Source organism: Sinohyriopsis cumingii, chromosome 13 (genome assembly GCF_028554795.1).
Source record: "Sinohyriopsis cumingii isolate HCF-2022 chromosome 13, ASM2855479v2, whole genome shotgun sequence".
NCBI classification, from domain to species: domain Eukaryota; kingdom Metazoa; phylum Mollusca; class Bivalvia; order Unionida; family Unionidae; genus Sinohyriopsis; species Sinohyriopsis cumingii.
The window spans coordinates 55,403,392-55,428,624 of NC_142973.1; the positions used below are offsets into that span (position 1 = coordinate 55,403,392).

Below are 25,233 nucleotides of genomic sequence, written 5' to 3' on the forward strand. Positions count from 1 at the left end.
AAAACCCTATGTCAGTATGAACTGCTAATCCAGAGGAAATACAGTAACACAATTTACAAAGACCCAGCGTGGCTGCCATATTTGACATCAGACTGGTACCATATTCATCTAGGATCAAACAGACAACTAAAAAAAAAATCTTCTGCTAAAAAACCCATGTCATTATGGCTTTCCGTTTAGAAGAGGCAATATTTTCAAGTTGGCCACTGTGGTGGCCATATTGGACATTAGATCAGCCCGATTTGCATTTAGGACCAACTAGACATCATAACAAGCCTCTTAGTGGAGACTCCATATTGATATGACCAATCTATTCAGGAAGAGTAGCAATGGTCACTGTAGCATATATAGTCTGAGCTATCAATTTTCATTTAGGACCAACCAGACCATGGGATGAATGTGTGTGTGTAAGTTTTCATGGCAATCCTCCAAGTAGTTTAAGATGAGTGGCAATAACAAATTTGTGCTAATCAATAGACATACAACGGATAACGAACATAATGCCCCATCTTCTGGTCTATGACCAGTAGAGCTACAACATGCTGGGCTAGATGCGTTTATGACATTATCATAAACACCACATTAAGCTACATAGCAAAATAGCAATAATTCTAACAAATATGTTGACAGCAAAGTGATCTCTTGAAATGCACATCTTTAGGTGGTGACTATAATACTTAACAAGTTTCATAGCCAGCCTTCAAAAACTTTGGGACTACTCGCAATAAAAAAAAGTTGTACCAGGCTGAGATATTTATTAAAATGTTTCCTGCTTGCACAAGCAATGAACAAACAAATTTCGTATTCCAAACCAAAGAAGCATTGGAACTGATGACATCACAACGATTTAACCATACAAGTTTGTACTAAAACTCAATGTAAATGTCTCTAATAGCAGAGGATGCACATAGAAGTCCAGCTGTGTACTTTAATGGCTGAGTAACAGCTGGGCCTGTGGAATCATGCAAAATAATTAACTGCTAACGCAATAGTGTGAGGCATAGGAACAGACTCATAATAACATGGGCATTGCATGAGTTATCACCTTGATTATCAATATGATCAAGGCCACATGGACTGGGCTTATTATTACTTCTAGATCGGTACCCATTAATGCAGTCCTTGTCTATTTTTCCTCTCTCAGTTTGGTCATCATACAGGAGTTATAATTAAGCATTCTTGGTATTGATTTAAAGGAAATATTTCATTCTACGGAATATGGTCATATGGTCATTATTGTATAGTGGCCAGTGTGTATTTTGGCAAATAGGCAGTGTTGCTGGTCCAGAAGTAAATTCTGTGACTCACTACAAGTTTTGTTTTGTCCAGTCTCTCAAAAAATGCCAATTAACCTATGACAAGAAGTTTGTCAAGAGTTTATCTCTGAAGATACTTTATAACCTATGTTATAAAATATCTTCAAAGATAAACCCTTGACAAACTTTATTAGGATTCGGATTGGGATTCAGTACTTACAAAACAAATGTAAAGACTATATAGAAAAATAACTGTGATTTGAGTCCTGTTAGTGACCTGACCATACAAGTTCAAATTGAAATTCCAAGTTTATTATTAAAGGCAGTCACAAAATATTTTGACAGTTTGTGTATATTAACTTTAAAAAAAGATCAAATTAACAATATATTTAAAAGTTTGTAAATATGTTTATATTTATAGTCCCTAAGGGGCAGATGTTCATTATGATAATCATGTATATATTGAAGTTCAAACTGTGGATAATGTTCAAATTATGTTAAAAAAAATATATTTCAATATCAGAATGAGGCCTTTATTCAAAACACAGGAAGACATCATTTATACAATTCTGTATCTGTACAGTTAACTTATCTGTTTACAACAGGGTGATTATATGAATAACATGTATCTGTTTGTACGGCTTTCCATAATGTTTATAAACATGGTTATATGGTACCCAATATGAGAATGGAGATATAAACTATAGTAACACATGCTCAGATTGTCTACAGAGCCATTTTAAACTATCAAAGAAAGAAAACACAGAAGAATTAAAGGTCAAATGGATAAAATGTACTCTCTCTCTCTCCTTTTTACCTTGGATGTAGGAAAACAGCAAAAGTAAGCAAACCTAACACAAAATGCACTCCTTTTTATAGATAATTATGCTGAAGACTATGTGTGACAGGATAAGCTGATATTACATTCTAATGAACCATACCATTCTACTTCAGGAATTATTTAATTACTAATAATAATTAACTGACACTCCAAAAGTACTACCAGATCATCTGAATTAACTCTGTACAACTGATTTTAACATTGTTGTATGTCCCACATGAGCATATGTCCATGTATTTTATAATGTTCAGGATCAGGATTTAACATTCAGTACATCATATTGGACATCACTGTATCACTTTGGGCTGTCTTGCTTCACCATCCCTGGACAAAATGGTATGAATTGCATAGACCCATACTACCACCTGGTTCAAGTACCATATACTGGTCAACATTTCTCTTGAAAATTTGTCCCTTTTTAAAAAAAAAATTGATAAATTTAATTTCATGTTGAAATTTACTTTTCTCAATTTAAAGTTTATTTCAAATTCTACTAAAAATTTTATAAATGCTTTTATATTCAAACAAATTTTCAGAGAGACATTATCTTGTGTAACAATTAGGATTTTACTGCATTGAAAAATTCCTATAATTAAGATATTGCAAATTTAGTTTTGGAATCTCAAAATTGATTGGTCCAATACTTGCACCCTGTGGAACACCAACACTACACACTTCTGACAGCTGTCACATGTCTTATTTGCCATGAAAATAACAAAGACTTTGTGAGTAAAGTTGTAATAGGTGAGACATGCTACATAAGAGGTTGACTATAACTGACTATAAACAATTTGGCCTGATAGGACTATTGTCACAATTATTACTTCCAGGTCAGAATCAATGAATACAGTCCCAGCCAATTCTTCCACTCTCATTTTGGTTAAGATACAGGTGTTAGATTTATGCATAATTGGTACTGATTTAAAGGCAATTATGTGCATTATGGTGTAGTTCTCTGTGTGCATTTTGGCAAAAGTGCACAGTGAGTAATGAGCCATTGTTACTGGTGTGAAATAAAATGCCAAACCTGCCACTCTACTGTCAACCATGCACATGTACAATAAATAGCAAACTCCTTGAAAATAACCAGTCACAATGTAAAATGCATAGCCATTAATACAGGCAGATAACCATTGAATAACAATCTTTATATTCTTTTACTGTAATATAGGATGCAAAACTCTAAGTGGTCAGGAGCTAGAGTGTGTTTTTCATTTTTCACATAGCTTTAACAATTTTTCAGTCATATCGCTACGGTGTCTGCAGTGTAACCATTTACAGTGATGTCTAGTACTGAGGACATGTAGCACCATGTCCCACCCAGTCACATTATCCTGACACCAGGCTGACAAATCCTAACACTAACCTCTTAATGCTGAGCATCAAGCAAGGCAGCTGCTAGGACCATTTTTATGTCTTTGGTATCACTCAGCCAGGGTTAAAAGCCATGTCCTCCTGCATCTGAGGCGGTCACTCCAAACACTTGGCCACCAGAGCGGTCCAACATGAGCTACATACAAGTGCTATTAACCCAAATCAGCTTGTGTTCCAACATGAGCTACAGACAAGTGCTATTAATCCAAATCAGTTGACAATGACCATCTGCTGTAAGGTTGTAGTACTAACAGAAATGCATCCAATTATCAAGTTTCATGACTATAATATGAACAGTTTCCGAGAAATGAACTAAAATTCAAACTTTTACTACACAAAGCACAAGATATAGGTCAAAGAGATCTACTTATGTGTGAAAGTGTAGTACTTGTAAAGATGCATCACCACCAAGTTTTGTGAGTAATGAGCTGGACTGTATTATATGCACAAGCAATCTAACCAGAAAACTGTAAACAAAGTCAGTAAAACAGGAAATATCAGTCACAGTGACCGTTACTACAGATGAGGGTGTAGTAATAATAGAGTAAGTTTTATGTCTATACCTTGAATAATGACCCAGAAATGAACCTCAAACTAAATTTTCAACAAAGTCACATAATTGTGAATAAAGTCTACTGAGACATTTTTTTAAAAAAAGGATGTAGTTGTTGTTGTTGTTGTAGGGTTTAACGCCATTTCTCAGCACAAGATAGACTATACATGGCAGCCAGTATAACTGGTGGAGGAAGAACCCTGGAAAACCCAGGGAAGAACCACCGACCCACGAAAAGCTACTGGCAGGCTTTCCCACATACCCACGCTAGTTGAGCCTTGGACTTGAACCCATGCAGACAGAGATGAGATGGCAATGATCCGGAACGGTGAACGCTTTAGACCACTCGGCCACTCGGGGCCCCTCAAGGATGTAGTATTTTTAAATCTGCATACTCTCTCACAATTTCATGATCCTAGGTAGGATAATGCGTATATAGCATGAAAAAAAAACTAGCTGGCCATGAACTTAATGTGAAAACTACAAAGGTCACAGTGACCTTTTGTTGTAAAAGTTTGGTGCTAATTAAGATGCATACCTAATCATTTTTCATATTTCCAGCTTGAACAATGCATGAAAAACGAAATTGAAACTAAAATTTTTTATCAGTACAAGCATAAAATGTGTCAGACTGACCCACATTTGCAATAAGGTTGTAGTTTGTATAAAGATGCATTCCCTCACCATGTTTCATCATTCTAGATATGACAGGATGTGTATAACATGCAAAGCAAACCCCAGATGTCATAAGCCTAATGCAAAAACTTAAATAAAAGACAGTGTATGGTAAAATGTATGTCTCAGTGACCTTTTTTTGTATGAATGCAATATGTACTAAATAATAATAGAGATCTATAGTACTGTCAAGTTATTATGATAACACAAGAATTAATTTCAGTGATTTCATTGAAGCATAAAATATAGGTCAATGTGATCTGCATTTATAATAAGGTTGCACAGGTACCAAAGCTCTCCTCTACTTTAATGTGGTAAGCTGAGAGGCAAGTTATTATCCTTCAGTTGAAATTACCTACTATTTTCTCTTTTCCTGCCTTTTCTGTTCTTGAGATATCAATCCTTATGTTATGGGGGTGGGGGAGAGAGCCTGGGCAGCTTTACACGTTACTGATATTTTGCTCACAGATTCTAAGTAATGACATCAAAGTGGACAAAATTACATTCTTGTATGATGTTTCCATCACTCTGCTCGGAACAAACTTCTGCCTGAAACTACCATGACATTTTAATGGATTTCTACCAAAGTGTCCAACAATTTGAACAAATCATGAAGATGATACAGAAGCACAACTAAAAAAGTGAAGATAGGATTTTTTTTCGGTCACAAAGTTAAGTCTGATGATCATCGTTTGTTGATATTTTGGTGAATTCCATGTTGATTATGGCCAAATTCCCTCTAAACACATCACCCACATTATCATTATGTTAAGTCTGATGATCATGTTTGTTGATATTTCGGTGAATTCCGTGTTGATTATGGCCAAATTCCTTCTAAACACATCACCCACTTTATCATTATGTTAATTCTGATGGCTAAATTAAGTTTAGAATGAAGCAAATAAATAGCTGTATCTTTTATAGTACTTAGAGACAATTTATTTTTAATTGTAGAGACAATTGCATCTGTAATATTACTTAGATAAAATTTTTATTCTATAACAGTATTTAGATAAAAATTGAATCTTTAATAGTACTTAGAAACAAATTTTATCTGTAAAAGTACTTAGAGACAAACTGCATCTTTAACAATACTTAGAGACAAACTGCATCTCTGTTAAAATTTTTATCTGTAATTGTATTTAGATAAAAATTGAATCTTTAATAGTACTTAAAAACAAATTTTATCTGTAATAGTACTTAGAGACAAACTGCATCTTTAACAATACTAAGAGACAAACTGCATCTCTGTAATAGTACTTAGCGATGAATTACATCTGTAATAGTATTTAGAGACAAAATCACATCTGTTTTTGTTGTTGTTGTTGTTGTTGTTGTAGTGTTTAACGCCATTTTTCAGCACTCGATAGGATATACATGGCAACCAGTATTAATGGTAGAGGAAGAACCCATGAAAACCCCGGAAAGAACCACCAACCCATGAGAAGCTACTGGCAAGCTTTCTCACATACCCACATTGGCTGAATCCGAGACTTGATCCCACACAGACAGAGGTGAAATGGCCGTGATCCGTAACAAAGAGCACTTTAGACCACCTGGCCACTCAGGGCCCCCCAAAATCACATCTGTAATAGTATTTAGAGGAAAATTTTATCTGTAACAGTCCTTAGAGATAAATTATGTTTGTAATAGTCCTTAGAGATACATTTTATTTGTAATAGTCCTTACAGATAAATTTTATTTGTATTAGTATCAAGAGGCAAATTTTATTTGTAATAGTCCTTAGAGATACATTATATTTGTAATAGTCCTTAGAGATACATTTTATTTGTAATAGTCCTTACAGATAAATTTTATTTGTAATAGTCCTTACAGATAAATCTGTATTAATCCTTACAGATAAATTTAATTTTTTTTTGTAATTGTCCTTAGTGATAATTTTTATTTGTATTAGTCCTTACAGATAAATTTTATTTGTAATAGTCCTTAAGAGATAAATTTTATTTATGTTAGTATTTAGAGGCAAATTTTATTTGTAATAGTCCTTAGAGGCAATTTTTATTTGTAATAGTCCTTAGAGACATATTTTATTTGTAATAGTCCTTAGAGATAAATTTTTCAACACAGATAAGAATAAGGCCTGCCTCTGTGTCTCACTTTTCTTTAACTTTGGGATAATATCCACAAGATACCTGTCCTCAGGATCCAAGTTGCAAAAACTGTATTCAAAATGGACACTACTGAGAAGTGCAGTACCCTTACCTACAACACATTTGACAATACAGGCTGGTAGCTGTGCTAATTCTGCATAGCATCCTAATATCTCATAATTTCTTGTCAATGCTGTTAATTTATGATGGCTTTCATCATTTTCCCTACAAAGTAATTCAAGGTCAAGATCCTGTCTAACTGAACTAGGCGATTCTTGTCCTACTGACGCAGGTTTCACATTTTTTTCTTCACCAAAAATGACCGTATTGTGTTTGTTTTCAAGACCTGGCTTCTCCTTCAATGTATCAATTTCATCACAGCATAAACCTGAGTCAGAACAGTTATGGCTGCCATGCGATTCATGATTTTTCTGTATAATGTCATGATAAAGCTGAACAGTAGAGCTACTTAATTTCCTGTGTTCGTGTATTTGATCCTGATCTTCTAATTGATGTGGTTGAAAATTATTATGTATGTTTAAATTAATTAGATTCTGTGTAAATTCCATTCTATCTGGCTCTGCAACAGTGTCGTCTGCTGAAGAGATTTTGTGACAAATATTGGTGCCTGCTACTTGTGGCAGTGTGCTAGAAATAGAATCATGTATAAATCCATTTTTCAAAGGAGAAAAACTGGTACATGGAGGGATAAATGTCCCGCCACCATTGAAATATAAGTTGAGCTGCATAACGCTTTCCCCTGGTGAGCTCTGGTACATAACTTTGGAGGCAACTGCTCCTTGACTCGATTCGTAGTCAAACCCTGGAAATGTTGGACCTCGACAGCAACCTGAATGTTGAAAAATTACATAAAATTGTGAGCAAACAGTACTGTCTACATTGTGGTAACAAATGCAGGAGGATTTTTTCAAAATCAAAAGTCATTGACAATCTTCCATAGATTAAATCATTACCAGTTGTATATTTCAGAAAATAAAAATAAAGCATTAACTTCCATGATAAGTGTTGATGTTTCTGATATCAAGTCCATCCATTTTTAAACAAAAGTATAAAGAAGAAAGATAGGATGGGCATGCTAAGCCCATGATTATAGAATTACTGAGAAATTGTGACCTTGATTCAAAAGATAAAGAGTCTAAAATGTATTGCATAATAAATTGTCTTAGAATCATAACGATTCATCAAACTCCATGAAGAGGTTGAGGAAATAAATCTAAATGAAAAAATTTATGGAAAACCTTAATGCTGTTTCTTTTCTTCTGTGACTTTGACACCAATTTCTGAGGTGTTTGTGAGCATGTCACAGAATGAATTGTTTGAACATCATAATAATGATTCAACCCAAGTATAATGAAATGGGTTTGGGAAATATATACAAATGAACTTTAGTCAAAAACTTTATGACTCTGACCTTAGCCCAAGTTAAATGGGGCAAATTAGCACGTCATTGTTGTTGTTGTTGTTGTTGTAGGGTTTAACACCATTTTTCAGCACACGATAGGCTATACATGGGGCAAATTAGCATGTCACAGAATGAACTGTCTTAGCTTCATAATGATTCGCCTGAAATATGAAGTAAATCCAAGATGGGGTTAAAGAAATAAGATTTAATAAATTTAAGAAATAAGATTTAATAAATTTAAGAAATAAGATTTAATAAATTTAATCAAAACTTTAACAAACACTTATATGATGGTGGTATAAAATGCACAAACTTATCATGACTGTTAATGTACCGATTGTTAATGTACTGCTGTCTAGCAGACATGAGTGCATTTTTATAGACATTATTTTTCATGCCAGGATGTTATTAGTTAATTTTGGTCAAATTCTGCTTTGTGACTTTTGAGAATAAGTTGATTAAAGGATTTTATATTTTTAGTAATGGCAGACATACTTGACTGCAGATCAATATCAACAGACCTGAAACAACTTCATACCAGTATGCTTTCTTTCAAATTTCGGTAAATTCTGTTTGGTAGTTTTGAGAAGATTTCATTTAATGATTTTTCATTTTTAGTAACAGTGGCCATATCTGATGGTAAAAGATTTGAAAGAACTTCATGCCACGGTATTCTCTGTAAAATTTTGTCAAAAGTCTGATGAATGATTTTGGAAAGCTGCAAACAGACGATGGATGATGCAAAACAATCAAAGGACCATGCCATAAGCAAACTTTGGCGTTAAGGCAAGGTGAGCTAAAGTGAGGGTTTAAAATTAGTGGTAGTCCGTTAGCCTGAGGCTAGAAAGTGCCGTTTGAGTTGTCACCAGTCAGCAAGTACAGTATCATATGTAAGTTTCAAAAATGTTTATGAATGCATATGAATAGGATAGTTTTAAAACATGCACCAGATATGTTTATAATATAGATAGAACTCAGAAGATTTTCTACTTGAAAATAAATTATTGCTTAAAACCAATGCTAAATGCAAATATGCATACTAGGAAATAGAGGGCATAACATGTTTTGCTTTGTTCCCACTTCTCCCTGTTCAGCTCTAATTTCTCCCTGTTCCGTCCAAAAGGAGAAGTCACTTCTCCCTAAAACTCAAATGAAGCTTGAGTTAATTGTGTAAATCTGAGTTTCAATCCCTCCCATTGAGGGTTAGAACTTAGAACAAATGAGAATTTTACAAATTTTATTTCAAAATGAGTCTGTATAAACTAGTTTTATTAGATTTATAAGGCAAAGGTATATGTCAAAGACTTTTATTTCGAGTTTCCACTGACCGTTCCTACCCCATTATATATATGTATATATATATGCTGCTGTTGTCAGAGCACCCTGCCTATTGAAAAGTTGGAATTTGCGGAAACCATGCATTGTTGGCATTGGGCATAGCGAATATAAAGAGGAGTGCATCAAGCCCTACCCACACGAAATTGATAAGATAATTTATCTTTTCAGAAATTTCAAGTATAACACTTGTTATGCCTTTGCTTTGTTGACATACAAGACAAAACAACTATGCTGACAAAATCTGACCTGGTTCTCTCGATTTGCATTGCTACTGACATAACCACCCAAATCTTGCAGCCTAAATATCCATGACATCAGAGGGCCAATAGTAGCACGATGCCAATAAAAAAAATTTTTCAATATTTTTGCACAAATTTGAAAATATAAAAGGAAAACCACATGTTTTAAAAAAAATATGACATACATAATTATTCTGAGAACAAATCTGTTGCTGTCACTTCAACCTGAATAAAACCAGAGTCATCACATAAAGAACGTGTCAATGCAGTAATAAAAAAGTGAAAACAAAACCCACACTGAATAAATGCCAATAGCAGATGAGTGCACTCCCACAACATGCTTTTCAGTATTTTCAGGGACATTCTCAATATTTCATGTCATCTTTCAGTATTCTTAACAAGCGCACACCATTAGTAACACACGAAGTTACTTTTGCATCTTTATTCCATCTTGTAACGGTTACCATATTATCAAAGAGAGGAATGAACCATACTTAAAAAATTATGCAAAACTGTACAATTTTTAAACAAGTAACAGTTGAAAAAATATATTAATGATCATCGGTGTTGAGCTTGGATAGTGATGGTTATGGCAAAACATTATCAAGTTTACTGCTACCTGTATCTTACATGTGGATAAGAGACTTGGTTTATTCTCTTTGTTACATGTTTAGGCTCTCATAAACAGTGACAAGGAAAAAGTGAAGACAACAAGCTTTGTAAAATTTAACAAATAATTTATTTCACGAGAAAAACAAGGTAAAAATGAAAAACAGAACTTATGGTTTTAAGAATCAAATCAAAAAGTAATCCAAGAATAATCCAAGAATTAAAAAGTTGAAGTCCTAGTAATAAAATGTTCTAATGAATTTGAGTTTGAGTCCAGACAAAAATCCAAAATAGAAGGCAATGACATATACTGTACCCAGTATAGTACTGATGTGTCTACAGTTCTTTGTTGAACCAAAGAAAATAATATTCCAGTGTTTGAATTCTGAATAAGATTTCCAGAAATGTCTTTGTCCAAGAATTCTGTTATAAGCATTTAAATATTCCCAGGGAAAAGAATTAATCTCTTAGAATCCAAATAATTATAAGAAAAATTAAAATTTAATTCAACTGGTCACAACAAAAATGAACACCTTGACGTCTAAGTGTTTAAAAGCCTAACTAAAATTATTCCTCAATACATCACTACTAAAGCTGACTATTGTGCAATTACGGTAAAACCAGAATTTTGAAATAGAGGCTATTCACATGTTTAAAGTCACATACTCCCAAGTACAGCCTCGATTTCACTCTATAAAATCCCACAATAAAAAAAATATAGAGCTGTTTACTTCTACCCTTACTAATTCTGTATCAAGGTCAGGAACTAGGTCAGCATTAAGATACAAAGTTCTAATATTAGGTGTTTACAAAAAAACAGGTCAAACTAAAATCTGGAAAATGTCAAATTCCAGTAAAAAAAATTACATTACAATAACATGTAATGGAATAAAAAAAAATTTAAAACTGATAAACAAATGATTAAATCAAATCAAATATAAATTGAATGAAATATACATAACAATTTCATCGCAAGCACTTTTCAACTTCACACATCGCCAGTTCATCACTTCAGCACGAGTCATGAGCAGGCAGAGTTTGCCATAGTCGGTCAAATGATTTGTAATTGAAAACAATGAAATTTTAGTCATTTTTCCAGCCTTGTCTCTTTATGCTTATAGGAGAGACATCATTCTCTCTAACTGTATGAGGAGATAAACTGCTGTACTTGTGTCTTCAGGTCTTTCGCTTAAGCTGATTCTTCTTCAGCCACTCTCTTCCTCATAAATGTATTTCAAATCCAGCTAAACCATGATGCTCTTTACACTAAAGACGTAAGACAAAGATATCCTACACATGCGCGGTGCAGAGCATTTTGCACACAACCCTTCTATTTAATGCACAGTCATACTAACTTGCTACTAGAAACTTCATATTTTCAACTTGCACAAGATCGGATTTGGCACTTGAAAGTCATATTTCCACATTTGCTATTATTTTCCATGCAAAATACAGAAGAAAACAGAGGGTGCAAAGGTCTGCTATTGAATATTTCAATTAACTGATGTACTATCTGCCAGATGAATCTGATAATGAATTAAAATAACAAACCTTATACTCGCAATTTCTGAGCAGATGAATTATCTTCCTATTTATTTCATACAGGTAAGGTTGTTTTAAAATGCTAGGCCCAGTAGTAAATGGCTACACTATGCAGACAGTACAGTTTTAGTGGAAACCAATTTTCTCAAAGAAATGGACTCTGATAACACACCCCAATATAATCATCAGAATATCTAACATGGGGTAGGTAAAGTCAGAGACTAAAGGACTGGAGCTAATGAACTTGTCACACCACCACTGTAGTGCTATAGTCATCCAAATCCCTATCATAATTAACCATTCTGTCTTGAAAGGATCAGCATCACAGAGACACATTTCATTTAAGTATGCATCTAATTGTGAAAACCTGTATAATGCTTATACTGCAATGAGATCTCACCATGCTTGCACTGCATCACAAAGGCTACTGTCTTAAAATGTCTGTTTGTGGACTTATGATTTGTAATTACCAGTTGTCTTTTTCAATGGTTAAGTGTTTTTCCTAGATGACAAGCCTCGAAGATATGTTTACCTAGTTGTCCAATTTAATACATTTAACTCCTGGAGAATAAACCATTGTTTTTTTGTGAAATTGCAGTGGGTATTTTCAAGTAATCATGGAGGTTTTCTACAGCAAGATATGTACCTCTAATTGTGCTACTTATTTTCAAGTAACCATGGAGGTTTTCTATAGCAAGATATGTACCTCTAATTGTGCTACTTATTTTCAAGTAATCATGGAGGTTTTCTACAGCAAGATATGTACCTCTAATTGTGCTACTTATTTTCAAGTAATCATGGAGGTTTTCTACAGCAAGATATGTACCTCTAATTGTGCTACTTATTTTCAAGTAACCATGGAGGTTTTCTACTGCAAGATATGTACCTCTAATTGTGCTACTTATTTTCAAGTAACCATGGAGGTTTTCTACAGCAAGATATGTACCTCTAATTGTGCTACTTATTTTCAAGTAACCATGGAGGTTTTCTATAGCAAGATATGTACCTTTAATTGTGCTACTTATGAAATAAAATTGTTAATCTAGATATACGTGTGATATTGTTTTGTAGGCAGGACGTGTGACGATTCAGCAGGACTAGTAAATTTCTCATTCTACTTGTCTTTTGGGCTACAAAGATATTTTTGGGGGGGTAACTCTAAACCTGTACAACCTGCATGGAGAGTGAAGAGATTAAAAGGTCACTCATCTGACTGCCCTGAACAAACTGAAATGTTTTCTCATCAAGTATAATTTACAGTTAACTTCCCTAGAATACACAGCATGTTGATAGCTAAACGGACCTATGCATAATTGTTGATTTTAATGACAATTTTAACACATGGTAGGTATCAACCCTGCAACCCTTGGATTACAAGGTGGATACTCTACCAAATGAACTACCCAGGCTCCCCCAAAAGAAGTAATGCGACACCCAAAAGCTGTGTAGTCACAATGAATGTGCAAGTAGCTAGGTTTTATAAACATCACATGAATAATAAATAGGTCAAGAAAAAGAGAAAGTACCAGATCAACAACTACAATGGAAACAACAATTACCTCTTTGTGTTCAAAAATGAATTAAATGTGTGAACTACTTACGAGGAAAATAATGAATGCAGAATGTCATTACCTGGAAAGAATTTAAACTGCCTTTCTCCTACAACTTCTAGTGGACCTCCCTTGTCAAACTCAATGTGATCACAGGCAAAATATGCCCCTGCACATATCCCGAGGTATGCCCCTCCAGTATATGTCACATAATCCTTAATATGTTTCATCCCATCATTCCCAAGAGCATTGATAAAACCAAGGTCATAACCTCCACCCAATGCCAGCAGGGCTGTTTGATTTTTCCAAGAACCTGAAGCAAAGAAAAAAAGATATATGTGCTGTTAGTAAAGAAACATAACCTCCACCCAATGCCAGCAGGGCTGTTTGATTCTTCCAAGAACCTGAAGCAAAGAAAAAACAATAAATGCGCTGTTAGTAAAGAAAAAGAGCCTCCACCCAATGCCAGTGGGGCTGCCTGAATTTCCAAGGAACCTGAAGCATTGAAAAAAGGTAACTGAAACCCTTAGTTAGAAATATAACCTCCACATAATGCCAGATGGGCTGCCTGAATCTTCAAGGAACCTAATGCATAGAGAAAAGGTAAGTGTGGCCCTTAGATGGAAACATAATGATCCCTCTTAATAATGCTGTCATGGGAACATACTAGTGACCTGGATTTAAAGCTAGGGAACCGTATACCCAGAGATGTTCCAACGTTATGTCCTGATAGTACATTAAGTATAAAGAACAATAGTATTTAATGCTCTAAAATCACATTTTAATTATTTCTCATGTGCCAAGAACTACAATAAATTAAAATATTAAGTACTGATTATTTTTTTAAAAATCTTACCAATTTAATGGGATCTATAACCATACCTGCATCATAAGAGGGAAGCAGTATAATGAGGGGATTTATAGTGAGGAACTAATTTAATAGGATCCATGACCATACCTGCATCATAAGAGGGAAACAGTATAATGAAGGGATTTATAGTGAGGAACTAACTTAAAGGGATCTATGACAATTTCTGCATTATAAAAGAGAAACAGTATAGTGAGGGGATTTAGTGTGAGGAACTAATTCAATGAGATCCATGACCACATCTGCATCATAAGAGGAAAGCATTATTATGAACCAGCATTATAAGAGGGATGTATAGTGAGGAACTAGCTGGATCCCTGACCATAATTACAAGAGGGAAGCAGTATAGTGAGGGGATTTATAGTGAGGAACTATTTTAATAGGATCCATGACAAGTCTTGCATTATAAGAGGGAATCAGTATAGTGAGGGGATTTATAGTAATGAACCAATTTAATAGGATCCCTGACCATACCTACATTATAGAAGTGACAGTCGTATACTGAGTTTGTTTTTACAGTTACTGTAACAGACCACTTACTATATTAGCTAAATGAAATCCATTAATTATTTTAATTAATATTTGCTCAGTCACATCATATTAGCTTGACAAGTGTACCCTGAACTGTATGTTACACACCCACCTGACCTGGTTTTTAATAGTCTCCTATGCAGTCACTAGTACAACATTATTGGTCTCAATGATTTTAACCTCTGGTTAAGGTATGTGTTATTGAATTACACTTATTTTCTTTTTTAAAATTTCCATTACCATGACCTCTGACTACTTTCACCTTTTTCATTAGATTTTCTTCCTGTCATAAATGCAAGCCATGCACCATGTTTGATCAACCTGGGAACTTACTCTGGAACAATGTGAAACCCATTTTTCTTTGAGACACAGTGAACTTAACCTTTGACTTTTTGACTCCCCTCAAATCAATTGGCCTCTTCTATACATTTTGTGCAAGTCCTCCACAATGTGCATAGTTATTATGCAGAAACCACTTTTCTTCTTTCACTTGCCGAGCTCTGACCTTCTAGCACCAGTATCAACAGGTTCTTTCTTATCCAAAGTTTATGCCATCCACAAACTTTGGTTAAAGTACATTACAGACAGCTGAACTTTTCTATAGAAACCATTTTTCAAATTTCAGCCAATTTCCTTGAACCTTGGACCTTACGGCTCCAAAATTGATAGTCTCTTTCCTCGTTCCAAGTTCAAGCCTTCATCAAAGTATGGCCCTAATTTTATTGCACAGAAACCACCAATGTTGAATGTTAACACTTTGATCCCGAAACATTAGATGTTAAAGGTTGATGGTGGACATCTTGATATAATGTATGGAAATTAACACAAGAACAGACAGATGTATGGAAAATGTAATGACACAACACACTTTATATTATGATGGGTATATGAATAAAGTGGACTAGAACATTACAGATGCTTATAAAGCAATGTTTCCATGGGTCTCACCTAAAAATAGAAAAATGTTCTATGTTATACTATTTACAAACGTTAGCATGAAGTTGTAAGATTGTTGATAATCATACATATACTGCAATGTCACCAGCAGAAAAGTGAACACTATGTCCTGATTAGTACTAAGTTTGACTTGATTTTTACATGTGCCTGTTGTGGTGCCCTGGGGATGTCTAATGTGGTAGTCATTCAATTTACTTCTTGGCACTCAGCATTAAGAGGTTAATGCTAGGACTGGTTGGCCTGATGTCAGGATAATGTGACCGGGTGGGACATGATGCTATCTATATGTCTTCTGCATGATGCCATATGCTAGACATCACTATAAAATGCCACACTGCAGACATTGTAGTGATATGACTGAATCTTTTTTTAAAGCTACATTAAAATCCAAATCACACACACACACACACACACACACACACACATATTTCTGTGGAAATTTATTTGTTAAAGTACAGAAGTCCATTTTATACAGCATTTAACAAAAAGAGTGGTTTCATATTTTGCCTGTTGTTCCAATAAGAATGTCCTCAAAATTTTGTTGTTGTTGGCTCAACACCATTTTTCAATACATGATAGGCTATACATGATGGTTAGTAAAACTGGTGGAGAGTTTTTTTAAAAATCCCTGGAAAAACCAGTGACCCATGGGAATGTACAGGCAAGCTTTCTCACATACCCACACTAGTGATGCCTAAGACTTGAGAGGTGAGATGTCTGTCATATCTAAAGGCAACACACTAGACCATTCAGCCACCAAGGGCCCCTCAAAATTGGAAACAGTAAAAACTGACCTGAATAAACCACCGTTAAATTCAACTAGGTTTGTGTTGGTAAAATGTACATGACCTACAGGTTTTAAAATTAAAAAGTAAAAGGAAAAGTGTGATAAAAGCATACAATAATAAGCCATGACCTTGAGCCAGTAAAGTCCCTAATGTGGTACTCAACATATCGTCTGTAAGATTATAATATTGTATCCCCTAGGGATGCAAGTTTGAGAGTACAAAAGATCCCCTTGGTGTCAGAACTGCTGGGGGTGGATTCAGACTGAGTAAAACAAAACCCCAAAACTTGGTGTAAAAACTGTGGGTCAAACTAAAATACGATGCACAAATGTGGGTTAAAGGAAACCATGACTATACTAAGTATCATCCAAGATAATGAATGACTTGCAATTATAGAGTTACTGGGAAAGGGTGATGAAAACTTAAAATATAAAGCAGGGACCTTGATCTTCAAAATAGGACCCCCAATGTCCTATGCAAGATCTACTGATGAACTAAAATTATACCACGGTTCATCCTTAATCTTAAAAATCTTGCACAGATTAAAAGTATAGAGCTATAGGGAAAGTGTGATGAAAACTTAAGCAATTGAGCAGTGACCTTGACCCTGAAGATTGGACCCCCAATGTGGTATGTGACACACTTTCTGGTTGTGGTATAGCAAGAAATTATTTGCCCACCTTCCCCTTCCAACTAAATTCTTGGGCCCACTCCCAATTAAAAATTGTTTTATGTGAATTATGAGGATGGATAGACAGGAAAATATGGATATGATGTCTGCTGCTTTTCTTCAATGGCAGGAAACAATTTGTCCATATGAGTAAATGCCTAAATCAATAATCTTTTTGAAACTAAATTACCATAATCATACTTTCTTCTCCTTCCACTGCAGCGCATTTTTTTTAATGGCTGCTAGGCTTGAAGCAAAAATCAATTATGTACTATTATCCTAGCTAAATCATTATTGGTTATTATTTTTAATCATGCCTCTTAGATATGCACTTTTCAAATAATAGAAGTCTGAAAGTTCGACTAATTCTATCATTTTGCAGAGAAAGCAACAAAAACTCAAAAACTCTCTGCTTATATAGAAGTAAAGTGTGTAGCATTTCAATTTCACATTTGATAAGAAAAAGTCAAAATTGATGTTGGTTTAATTTTGTCCTCTATTTTGCGACAAAAAGAAATCATTAAAAGCACAAATACACAAACATAAATGAAAATATTTTAAACATTAACATTTAATAAAAAGAAAACACATCCTGACATGGCAGTTTAGATTTAAAATAGTATGCATCTTAACTCATTCAGCCCCAATCCCGCCTGTAGGCGTGATGAGGCTGTACCCTACTTCCCGAGCTCTGCAGCATCAAGGTCATTTAAGATACACCAAAGTGGGTGGTATTACAAAAAAAAGCAGACAGATATAACTCTCCAATGATACCAAACAATCTGGATGTTCTAGTTGCACTATAAAATACATTGGGAAAAACCTAATTTTTTGGACCCGTTTTTTTAAAACCCAAAATTCACCTGTGGTCAGAATCCTATTTTGTGTCCGAATTTTAGACCTTTTGGCCTCAGATCTAAGACAGACCAGTCTGAACTGCACAAAGACACGTGAACCTTTGCAAAAAGTAGGATAAGGTGGGCATTAGGAATAAAGAGTGGTCTTGATATGAAAATGATGGGTCCATTAAGCAATAAAAATTAAATTTAAACAAAACAAATCCAACTTTTACCCTTCTGCTCATGCACGAGCAAAATAACCATTGGAAAATGATGTTTCTAATTTAACTAAGCATTAGGCTACTCGAAAATCTCTTGGAAGTGGATGTATTAGAATGTATTCAGAAATAGCCCCCAAAATGCGTTTCCTACTCGCATTCCTGGCAAAAACGACAAAAACCTCCAGGGCTGAATGAGTTAAGAGGCAACAATGATACAAATAAATGACACAGAAAAAAATTAAACACAATGTTAAGTTTGCTTTTTACAGACTAATGGTAATAAAAACCTTATTATGATATCAAAACTCAGTCCAATAAACAATATATACTTCTTTCTCTACATCAATGGCAAACATCACATGGCCAACAAAAATATTTTTATTTCTGGTTGGCCAACCATCCCCATTTTTCATTGCAGACCCTAGCACTGTTTTCTCTCAGAGTAATAAAAATACCTACCTATGCTAATTTGATGAGCAAAGCAATAGGAAACAAAGAAATCTTTGAGGCACAAACTGTTACCATTAAATTCTTGCGAATTTACATTTAAAATTGTTACTCTTGGGACTCAATATTATTCTACTCTTGGGGTTCACTGGGATTTTATTCTTGGGGTTCAATGGGATTTTACACTTGAGGGTCAATGGAATTTTACTCTATAGGACACACCAGGAACAGTATCACATCACTTTTAGTATTACTGAATTATTCACATAATTTCTATACTCTCTTACAAGTTGATTCCAACTGTAAGCTGCACAGACCCTGATCTGCCATCACATAATGCATGGGCAGATCTTGGTTCATGCAGTCTGTTAGAAGTAATCAGTGGAATAAACAAAATAGACCATGATCTTAGGGGTGAAACGATTCACTGATATATCGATGCATCAATACTTTTGCTGTTATGATACACGCATCGATACAAGAGATGGAGAATCAATACAAAATAATAGTGCATGCTTAGTTTTCAGCAGTCATGAGTAATTATTAGTTTGCTTTGTTATTCTTTAATAATAGAATTCACCTGAAACAGCATTTGCTGTCACAGGAAGTCATTTTTAATAGTAAAAAAAAAAGACTATTGAGAATATTCGCTTGCCATCTACAAATTAACACAAAGTGGCAAGGTTTGTAAAAATCCCCCCTCATATTCAACGATGATTATCTTAACCCAGCAGTACGTTCAAGCAATACCTGGATCTGTTCCATGTGTATAGTGAGATACTTTACTCGTCATTTAATAATCACTTTTAGGTTTCCACCTTGAATTGTATCTTGTCTATTTTAGTCGATTTGAAAGCTACACTTTAGTCTACCAGTGTGTCTCAAATGGTGAAATATTATTATACTGAATTCTCATTGGTGGTTACTGCTTGTTCCAGTCCAAGTTAAACAATAACCACCAACCAGAAATTAATGTAGCTTATTCCCTGCATGATAAACAGGAAGTATCGGCAAAGCACCAGAGAAATTTCATGCAAAAGTCATTAACTTATATGTAAAGTACTTAAACAGTGATGCCGTCAGGGTGCGATTGCGTGAATCGTGCAAAATTTGTATGAAGTTTTACACATGGAAAACAATGATGCACGAAAACTCCTACAAATTAGTTGAAAGTCCAGCATATAATTATGTGCTCAGAGAACAATAAATAAGTTTTATTTAACCGTTCTTGTTATGGCACCTATATTTTTCAGGTAGGAACTGTTTATACATCTGGGTTCTTCAAGCATGACATGAAAGGTTGTTAAAGTAACGTTGACTAGCACATTCTGCCCTGGAATAAGCATTATGGCAAAGTCTGAACCTTCTGTCAAAGAAATTAATGTGTATTTAAAATACTGGCTACCTAGAAAACCCAAAATGTCTGATTCCAATGATGGTTCATTACGTTTTCCTACGGCAAATACTGGCTGATGATAACAATAATTTTTTAAGTTAGAAGTATATTGGATTATTGGAGCTGGGAAAGTGTTCATGGAGTTACCAGTTAGATTTTAGCCCAAAGATGGTGTTAAATACAAGTCAGATGAACAAACTAGACGACATGACAGTCAGTTTCCCTTTCAGTGGTATTTCAAAATTAAATGTAGAAAGGGCAGAATACTGAGCATACTTAAAATAGACAATTTAAAAGTAGAATGAAATTTTCATTTTTTTAATTAATCAGTTTAGCCCTGCCAATCATATACAACAAAACCATATATCCATATCAGGGTCAAGATAAAATGAATAAATATGGATGAAACAATGAAATTAAGAAGTAAAGATATTTATTTTAAATCCTCTCTCTGCACAAGCAGACTACGGCATTGAGAGAATAAAACCCTAATACAACATTATGGAACAGATAAGAAACCTGACATAGTAGTCAGTAAACTACTGATTCAATAAAGTAAGTTTATGCAAGTGGAAAATCCTATTTTGGAGCGGAGGAATCCAAAAGATAATACAGTATATGTAAGCTGTGGAAAATTGTACATAACAGCCATAAAGATCAATTTTCCAACATATTCAAGCTGACAAAGCTAGCTATGTAAAAGCACAGAACAATATTCATACACAGATAAGAAACAGAGTAATTAACAGATTCAAGCTAATACAATCAGAAGTGACATCTTTTAAAGATTTTGATTTCATTAGAGATGTAGCCTCTAAGAAAGTGAAACAGGAAGAAAGAGTGACATATACTGAAGTGTTAGATAAATAATGAACTATGGCTGTTTCCTCCTTCCCCTCCTTCTCTACTCCCCTTGGCTACTTATTTCAGTGACAAAGAGTGAGGTTCCCCTTAAGATAGAATCCTGGCAGCATCTCTCCCTAAATTGTACGTGGGGAACAAAATTCTGAATTTCTCTTTTTGTGCAGAGATATTTAACCTGTGAATTAAGGTGCTGACAGAATATATAAAATTAGCACAGAACCAGCAAGGGGGCAGATTTCAAACCGCTCAAGTTTATAACCATGTGTAAAAAAAAAAATGAATTATAGAAAAGGACTGGGTGTTGTCAATAGTTGTCCTTCTTCACTAACAAATACAAGCAACTGTGGCTGCAACAGTCTTTTGCATCTGCAGTAAGTACAATGTGATTGATTTTGCTGGTTTTCATTCTCATTCCCTTGCCCAGATTTGTTCTAGATGAGATTTTCTTTGCATAAGGGAACTGCATCATTTCTTCTGTTTTGAAGATAACATTGTAATGTCATCCAAGTATAAGTGAGACATGAAACTGGTAATAAGATGTTTTCAAAGCGTTCAGGTGGTGCAAAACCATGGAGTCACCATTAAATTGACTAAAACAATGTATAAAACCCACTGACAACCACTAGGCAGTCTGTTTGAAATTATTTTTGTTATCCTGTCATGGAAGAGAATTACATATAAATAAATGACAACTATATGTATATCTGTAATCTGCATAATGGAAATAAAACCAGCCTATCAACATACATGAAAGGGCACCACCTCCAAAGATGGAAAGACCATCAAGTTCATATGTGTATCGATATGTGTCATATCACAGGCTGTGTATCGTGAACTGTATTGATATGCGGTACATGTGTAACGTTTCACCTCTATCTGATCTGCCAGCACAATACAACAGCCAAAAAGTGGCCATGTTATTTGCAGCTGGATTTTGACCTAAAAGCGACTATATAAGGTAATTTGTTGTCTCAAATTATGTTCCTGAAAATTTCTAGATTTATGGAACATCAAAATTCCATCCTAATGTTTCTTTTATAATTCTTAACTCTTTTATCTTGCTATAAAAGATATAGACCTGTTCTAAGTACAAACCTTCTCTGATTGATTCTGGTGTAATATAACCAAATCTGTATGCTATCGGATCAAGATAATGACTGAGTCCATGAAGCAAAATTTCAGCTGCCTCATCATCAGCTCCCTCCCCTCTGTAAACATACACCCAGGTCCTTGATATCTGGCTAATTTTCTGACCGAACATCCTCAACAGATTCTTCATTCATAAGTGTTGTTCATGTGGCGTTTCATCCTAAAGTAAAAAACAACCAGCTAAGTCATATATCCCATCACAGCAGATAATGAAGTTTTTAATCCTTGTACCGTGAAATGATCTGCCATTTGGCCAAGATGAAAACTGGGTCTTTATTCCTCGATCAGTTATCAATTTACGAACTTAAATTTTGCGGTACAAATAGTATTATATGCTTACATGTTATCAAGAAATTAATAAAAACATTTTCTTACAAATTTCATTACCAGTAATGAAGGTGAAATGAAATTTCTGTCAAAATCATGGTATGTATACAGACCATTCACAGCTTTGAATAAAGTCGTCCTTGTAAATATGACAAGAAAGCAATAGCTGTTGACATCTTGAAAAACCACCTATTTAAAGTAAAACAAAGTAATTTATTACAACCATTTTCAAACTAAAAAGTTTACAACCATTCAAACTGCAAGCTACAAAAATGTCAAAATTAGTATGAATATACAATAAAACCTGTCTTGAAAGACCTGTAATGTGAGACCACCTGTTCTGATAGACCTTATTCTCAGTTCACAGATTTATTGATTATATAGTGTCATGACCTGTTATGAGAGACCACCTGTCTTGAGAGAACAAGTTTTTTGCAGAAGGGGTGGTTTTTTTCAAGACAGGTTCTACTGGACTTGTATCTCATAATCCTAGACTGTCCATATCACATTCTATCATATTACTGTAATGTTGTTTAAATCATACAAAAGTTTGTGAACTGTGATGTGCGATCTTCCAAAACAAACCTTGTGTGAAATACCAATATTGGAAGACTGCCCTTACAATCTTCAAATCTTAACCCTGCGATACATACCATGCTAGATGCTGTATACTTGTGTTGGTACTATCTAACGACACTGTGTGCTATATACATGTGTGTGAGTATTCTTTTTTCTTCACATTATATTTATTGTCCTTAGATTATTTGATAACTATAAATCAGGGGTCATTAACCTATTTTACATAGCATGTCACTATTTCACAGTTTAATTACAAAATGGACGAGCATGTGCCACCAGTAGGAGAGTAACACTGTTAAAATCGAGAGTTTTGGCTGCCCTTCGCATGCCACACAAAACCTCTTGATGTGCCATAGACTGCCGACCCCTGCCATAAATGTCGGATTGTAAAGTGGCCGTGGGACTCAGTGGTCAACCTATTGGAATAATAAAAAGAAAATATCGGAAGAATGCTTTACAAACTTCAAATCATAAACTGTGCTATATCCAAATAATACATGAGGTGACAGCCCAGGGTCTATCCTCACCCTAAAAAAAAAACTTATCCCACTCTTATTCTAATAGACTTTGTTTTCCCTGCATCAAAACTTGGAAACTATTGAGATCCCCACCATATATCAGAACACTCCATTTTCCAATCTTCAAATCGAATCTTGGGATGGTGTTTACATTGGAAGATCGCAAAGTGCAGTCTTTTAATAATGGCATATAACACAATTTATATTCATGATCACATAAAACACTCTCCCAATAATGGCATATAACACAATTTATATTCATGATCACACAAAACACTCTCCCAATAATGGCATATAACACAATTTATATTCATGATCACATAAAACACTCTCCCAATAATGACATATAACACAATTTATATTCATGATCACATAAAACACTCTCCCAATAATGACATATAACACAATTTATATTTATGATCACACAAAACACTCTCCCAATAATGACATATAACACAATTTATATTCATGATCACACAAAACACTCTCCCAATAATGGCATATAACACAATTTATATTCATGATCACACAAAACACTCTCCCAATAATGGCATATAACACAATTTATATTTATGATCACACAAAACACTCTCCCAATAATGGCATATAACATAATTTATATTCATGATCACACAAAACACTCTCCCAATAATGGCATATAACACAATTTATATTCATGATCACACAAAACACTCTCCCAATAATGGCATATAACACAATTTATATTCATGATCACACAAAACACTCTCCCAATAATGGCATATAACAATAATGGCATATAACACAATTTATATTCATGATCACACAAAACACTCTCCCAATAATGGCATATAGCACAATTTATATTCATGATCACACAAAACTCTCCCAATAATGGCATATAGCACAATATATATTCATGATCACACAAAACACTCTCCCAATAATGGCATATAACACAATTTATATTCATGATCACATAAAACACTCTCCCAATAATGGTATACAACACAAGGCATACAATGGAGGATTGCAAAGTTTGATCATGCTAAACTTTGAAACCTTGTATATAACACAAGGTTTACACTGAAAACTGCAAAGAGAAATCTAACACAGGGTTGAGATGGGAAGATCACAAATCAAAATCTTTAAAAACTATTAGATAGTGCAAGATTTTCATTGGAAGATCCCACATTATGGTTTGCAAATTGCACAAACTGGAAGAATGCACACAACATCATCACTAAACCAAACAAGAACTTGGACAAGATTCAATTCAAATGTAAGAAACAAAAATAAAAGATCTTTGTTTCTGAGACACACTGACTGACCTCATCATCATCATCATCATTATCACTGCATCAGAAATTATCTCTGAATATCTCGAACACCCACAATGAAAATATAAAGGGAAACAACTGCAAAAATCTTATTCAAGATATAAACAGTCACGTCCCTTGCATTACAGCTACACAAAGACATGTGAATTGTCCTTGCTAGACTAATAAGATGATCTCTTCCAATGTTTGTCATTTTCTAGCATTACTGGTCATGGCGATCCAGGCCACTAATGACAGAAAATTGAAATT

General features: G+C 34.5%; 1 protein-coding gene across 7 annotated transcripts in view; it reads right to left on the reverse strand.

Moving 5' to 3' along the window:
- Positions 1 to 1,775: 1,775 nt before the first annotated feature.
- Positions 1,776 to 25,233, reverse strand: part of LOC149785601 (uncharacterized) — a 30,447-nt gene continuing 6,989 nt past the window's right edge. For 4 of the 7 annotated variants that reach the window (XM_089979412.1, XM_089979416.1, XM_089979413.1 and 1 more), the window contains exons 2-4: positions 22,188 to 22,401; positions 13,594 to 13,824; positions 1,776 to 7,660 (exon numbers count right to left, since the gene is read on the reverse strand). In XM_089979412.1, coding sequence (XP_089835538.1) covers positions 6,735 to 7,660; positions 13,594 to 13,824; positions 22,188 to 22,371 — 1,341 coding nt within the window. In that variant the 5' untranslated portion in view covers positions 22,372 to 22,401 and the 3' untranslated portion in view covers positions 1,776 to 6,734. Of the gene's footprint in view, positions 7,661 to 13,593; positions 13,825 to 13,873; positions 13,916 to 22,187; positions 22,402 to 22,681; positions 25,091 to 25,233 lie in introns of those variants that run through there. The other 3 variants (XM_089979418.1, XM_089979417.1, XM_089979415.1) reach the window with 3 other exon arrangements.